This window comes from Cryptomeria japonica, chromosome 8, assembly GCF_030272615.1.
Source record: "Cryptomeria japonica chromosome 8, Sugi_1.0, whole genome shotgun sequence".
NCBI lineage: Eukaryota > Viridiplantae > Streptophyta > Pinopsida > Cupressales > Cupressaceae > Cryptomeria > Cryptomeria japonica.
In genome coordinates this window covers 635,558,913-635,563,344 of record NC_081412.1, presented here as the reverse complement: position 1 = coordinate 635,563,344, position 4,432 = coordinate 635,558,913, and the positions used below count along the sequence as shown (strand labels likewise).

At 35.3% G+C, this 4,432-nt stretch overlaps 1 protein-coding gene across 1 annotated transcript; it reads left to right on the top strand.

Annotated features, from left to right (window-relative positions):
• Positions 1-294: 294 nt before the first annotated feature.
• On the top strand, positions 295-2,940 carry LOC131857876 (receptor-like protein 7). The gene is made up of 3 exons (XM_059210650.1): positions 295-904; positions 998-2,063; positions 2,127-2,940. The coding sequence occupies exons 1-3, from the start codon at positions 295-297 to the stop codon at positions 2,938-2,940; spliced, it is 2,490 nt and encodes an 829-aa protein (XP_059066633.1).
• The last annotated feature ends 1,492 nt before the right edge of the window (positions 2,941-4,432 follow it).

Sequence of the window (4,432 nt, the reverse complement as noted above, 5' to 3'; positions counted from 1 at the left end):
AAAATATATTAGCAATCAGACTCCGAATAGCGTGAATGATAGCTCGTCGGAAAGCTCTCGCCAAGGAGTATCAAATCCAATCACCAAAACTAGCCCCCGTTGTGTCCTGCTGACTTACTAAAAATAGTAAGTATGCCTGAAACTAAGTAAATCAACTTCGTTTTGGTCCAAATTGGAAATGACTAGGACAAAACACTCCAGGATCCCTTTAAACCCTTCGTTAGCCCTCGGGACCATGTAGAGCTAGGCTAACGCACATATACTTGGTCAATCTACTAGAGCGGGGACATTACAATGTCTGGCTATGGGCCAGGAGGACCAATCCCCAATTCCTTTCTCAACCTCACCTCTCTCCTTCATCTCGATCTATCAGACAACTATTTGTCAGGACATATACCTTCTTGGTTTGAAAATTTGACTACCCAGTTGCTCTCACTTGATCTCTCTGGGAATTACAATCTTGGAGGAGACCTTCCTTTCATTGGACAACGAAAGTCTTCTTTGTCACTAACCAGCATTGATCTTTCAGGGACAGCCGTGAAGGGCCACATTCCAACTGCTATATGGAATATCTCGTGCTTGGAGCATCTTCGTCTGAGAGATACCAGAATTGAAGGTGAGATTCCAGCTGCTATAGGGAATTTGTTGTCCTTACAAAGTCTTGATCTATCAGCTACCGAAATCGAAGGTGAGATCCCAGCTGCTATAGGGAATATGTCGTCCTTGGAAGATCTTCTTCTCTCAAATACCAGAATTGAAGGTGAGATTCCAGCTGCTATAGGGAATTTGTTGTCTTTAAAAAGTCTTTATCTGTCGAATTCCAGAATTGAAGGTGAGATTCCAGCTGCTATAGGGAATTTGTTGTCTTTAAAAAGTCTTTATCTGTCGAATACCAGAATTGAAGGTGAGATTCCAGCTGCTATAGGGAATTTGTTGTCCTTGCAAAGTCTTGATCTGTCATCTACCGAAATTGAAGGTGAGATCCCATCTGCTATAGGGAATGTGTCGTCGTTGAAGAGTCTTGATCTGTCTGACAACTCTATTGAAGGTGAGATTCCTCTCTCCATAGTCAATCTCTCTAAACTTGATAACTTGATTCTGTACAAAAACAAGATAACAGGGGTAATCCCACCTTCGTTGGGATCACTTTCTTCCCTTTTCTATCTTGACCTCGGCTACAACAAATTGACTGGTGCAATACCATCCACAGTTTCAGATCTTATTAACTTAAGAGTCCTTTATCTAGACTCCAACAATTTAAGAGGCTCCGTTTCTCTTTCTCTCTTCCACTATCTCACTAGACTTGAAACTTTGTATCTTTCCTACAATCATTTAACTGTGAGCATTGATTCAACATGGATTCCGCTGTTTAAGCTTCACTATTTGGGACTAGGTTATTGCAATTTAGATAGAATTCCATCGTTTCTTGTGACCCAATATGACTTGACGGATCTGGACCTATCTGCTAACAGTATCCAAACAAATATTCCATCTTGGATATGGAACTTACCCAGCCTTTATAGTTTGAACCTTAGTTGTAATCAATTAACAGGGTCATTGCCATCTAGACTAACATTACCCAACTATTTTCACTATCTAGATTTGCACAGTAACAGCTTAGAAGGTGTTCTTCCTCTTCCTCCTACTGGTCCTAATCTGCTGGATCTGTCGATGAATCAGTTCGATGGTTCTATTCCTACTGACATTGGTGCACATCTTCAAAGTACAAGCTTCTTATCCTTGTCGACGAATAATCTCAGCGGAGCGATTCCAGATTCTATTTGCAGTCCATATTTGCAGGTTCTTGACCTTTCAAATAATACGCTGAGCAGTGTCATTCCTCCTCATTTAACCAGGAATTGTTGTTCTCTTAGTGTTCTAGATTTGGCAGAAAATCATCTGGAAGGTAAAATGCCAGCAGAATGGGGCAACATTACAAAGATTCATACATTGAGGCTCAATGGTAATCATTTGAGAGGAGTTATTCCCTCATCCATTTCAAAAGGCCGATCTCTGCAAGTATTGCATTTGGGAAATAATGATTTGGAAGGCACCATTCCCCAGTGAATTGGTAAGCTATCACAGCTGCATGTGTTGGTCTTAAGGTCTAATCATTTTCATGGCAGTATCCCACGCCAGGTAATTGGCCTTCCGAATCTTCAAATTCTGGATCTTTCTGGCAACCACCTTTCAGGAGCTATTCCAAGCCACCTTACAATCTTGTTTGCAATGGTCAATGCATCACAGAATAATTCAAACCATCTAGAAGAACTCTTCTCATATGGTACGTATACAAATCAGATAACAATTTCCTGGAAAGGTCGGGATGTTGAGTTTGTTAAAGTTCTTTTCATTCTTAAATGTATTGATCTTTCAAACAACTACTTGTCTGGGAGCATTCCTCCCGAAATGGGATCTCTTCAAGGCTTGATAGCCCTTAACCTTTCAAGGAATCATCTCAATGGCCGAATCCCAAAAACAATGGGATGCATGGATCAGCTAGAGTCTTTGGACCTTTCGCTAAACAGGCTGAATGGCAACATTCCATTAGAACTTCAGTTGCTGAGTTATTTGCAGTTCTTGAATCTGTCTCATAATATGCTTGATGGAAAGGTACCCCGCGGGGGGCAGTTTCTAACGTTTGGGGAGTCGTCCTACTTAGGCAATCTTAAGCTAAGTGGGATTCCATTTACCAATATAACCGTCTGCAACAACTCTTCTGGCTTTGACAACTGCACAAGTATTGAGAGAAGTGGTGAAGCAGAGAATTCAGATGGTGAAATGATAGGATGGGCAGTGGGACTTGGATTGAGTTATGGTCTGGGATTCTCTATTGTGATTGGAATATTGACTTTCAATAAGAGTGTGAGAAATAGAGCCTTCAATTTGTATCATGTTGTAATTTTAGCTGTTGATCGGCGTATACGAGGGAACAGATGAAAGTATATAGCATTGTATAGAGGGTTCTGCTAGTATATGGAGTAAGTTTTCTGGAGTAAGTTTTCTGTTCGTATATGGCCAATATAAATTTATAAGCATATGGCGAGCTGGAAATTATTGGCGTTTCGATGATGTAAACATTTCAATGCGTAATATACATAATTTTATATATCTCCTGGATTTTAACTATCATAGTATGAAGTGTTTTTTTATTTCGTTCTAATTGTTAGCAGGAAGTAAGGTTGAAGTTTTTTAAGTGATTTTGTTTTATTAATTAATTTCATACGTAAAATGTATCTTAAGTGGTAAAATTATATATTAAATTAAAAAAATCTTATCATTTCTTGTAAATGTGTAATTATAGTATTTTATTCTATTTTTTAAATATTCTATTGGATTTTTATTTTGAGATTTATTAATTATTTTTTATTATAGATCATTTAAATCTCCATGAATAATTATTAATAGATAGTTCATTTCAACTTGTCTATTTCAAAACTCAAATCTCTTATTTTGTGGCTGACTTTTTTGTAATAAAAATGTTATTATAATATAATGATCCAACCAATCGAATGGCTAATGAAACCATTACTTAACATCCAATCTTGAAATTGTTTTTTCACTAAGATTAAAAAGAACAACTTGCTTATTTATAATAGACTTGTGTTGATTTTTATAAATTCATGAGATTATTTCTTAAAATTTACCATATCTTAATGTATTCAAAAAATTTATTTTTTTATATTATGGATATACCTATCTTTGCATATTACTTACAATCTTTATATATGTATGTATTTATATATGTATGTATGTATTTATGTATGTAGTCATTTACTATTTTGGGGTTTGATTTATTGTTACTAAGTTGTAAATGTGTTGTCTATGAGTGTGATAAAATATTATGTTGCTATACCATAGTTTAACTCTAAATAGACAATAGTATGTATATAAGGAAAATTGACATTGAAATAAAGTTTAGATTTTTATCTATAAACTTCTTTGAATTGAATTGGAGACATCTAACATGGATTTCTAACATTTGATCATCAAATTTAGTTAACCTTATTTTATTGTTTTCAACAATTTATCCATTAGACCCCTTTTTAAATACATATCACCAATTCAAGGATCAAGAAATTTGAATGAACCATCTTTGAAAAAAATTCAAACCTTAATTTAAATATGTGATCCCATGATATTTAGAAAATTGCCTAGATAGCTTTTGACCCAGTTCAGATGTCCCTATTGGGAATTGAACTTGGGTCTCCATAGTGAGAACCCAGTGTTTTAACCAGTTAAGCTCAACCCCTTGGAAATGGTGTCATAATGTTAGTTGCAATCTAATATAACAATAAAAAAATCACAATCTAAATTTTACTTGATAAACTTTTCAACTAAATTATTCTTCAAAAATATTAATATTTTATTTAATAATTTATGTATCTTTCTAAGTTTTAAAATCATTAACCTATTTTTAAGACTATATTTC

Bases quoted from the DNA above. Each gene is read 5' to 3' on its own strand.
- LOC131857876 (XM_059210650.1), top strand. From the start codon at position 295: ATGTCTGGCTATGGGCCAGGAGGACCAATCCCCAATTCCTTTCTCAAC. The intron at 905-997 runs GTGAGATTCCAG...CATCTGCTATAG, and splicing joins GTCGAATACCAGAATTGAAG to GGAATGTGTCGTCGTTGAAG. The intron at 2,064-2,126 runs GTGAATTGGTAA...TTTTCATGGCAG, and splicing joins TTGGAAGGCACCATTCCCCA to TATCCCACGCCAGGTAATTG.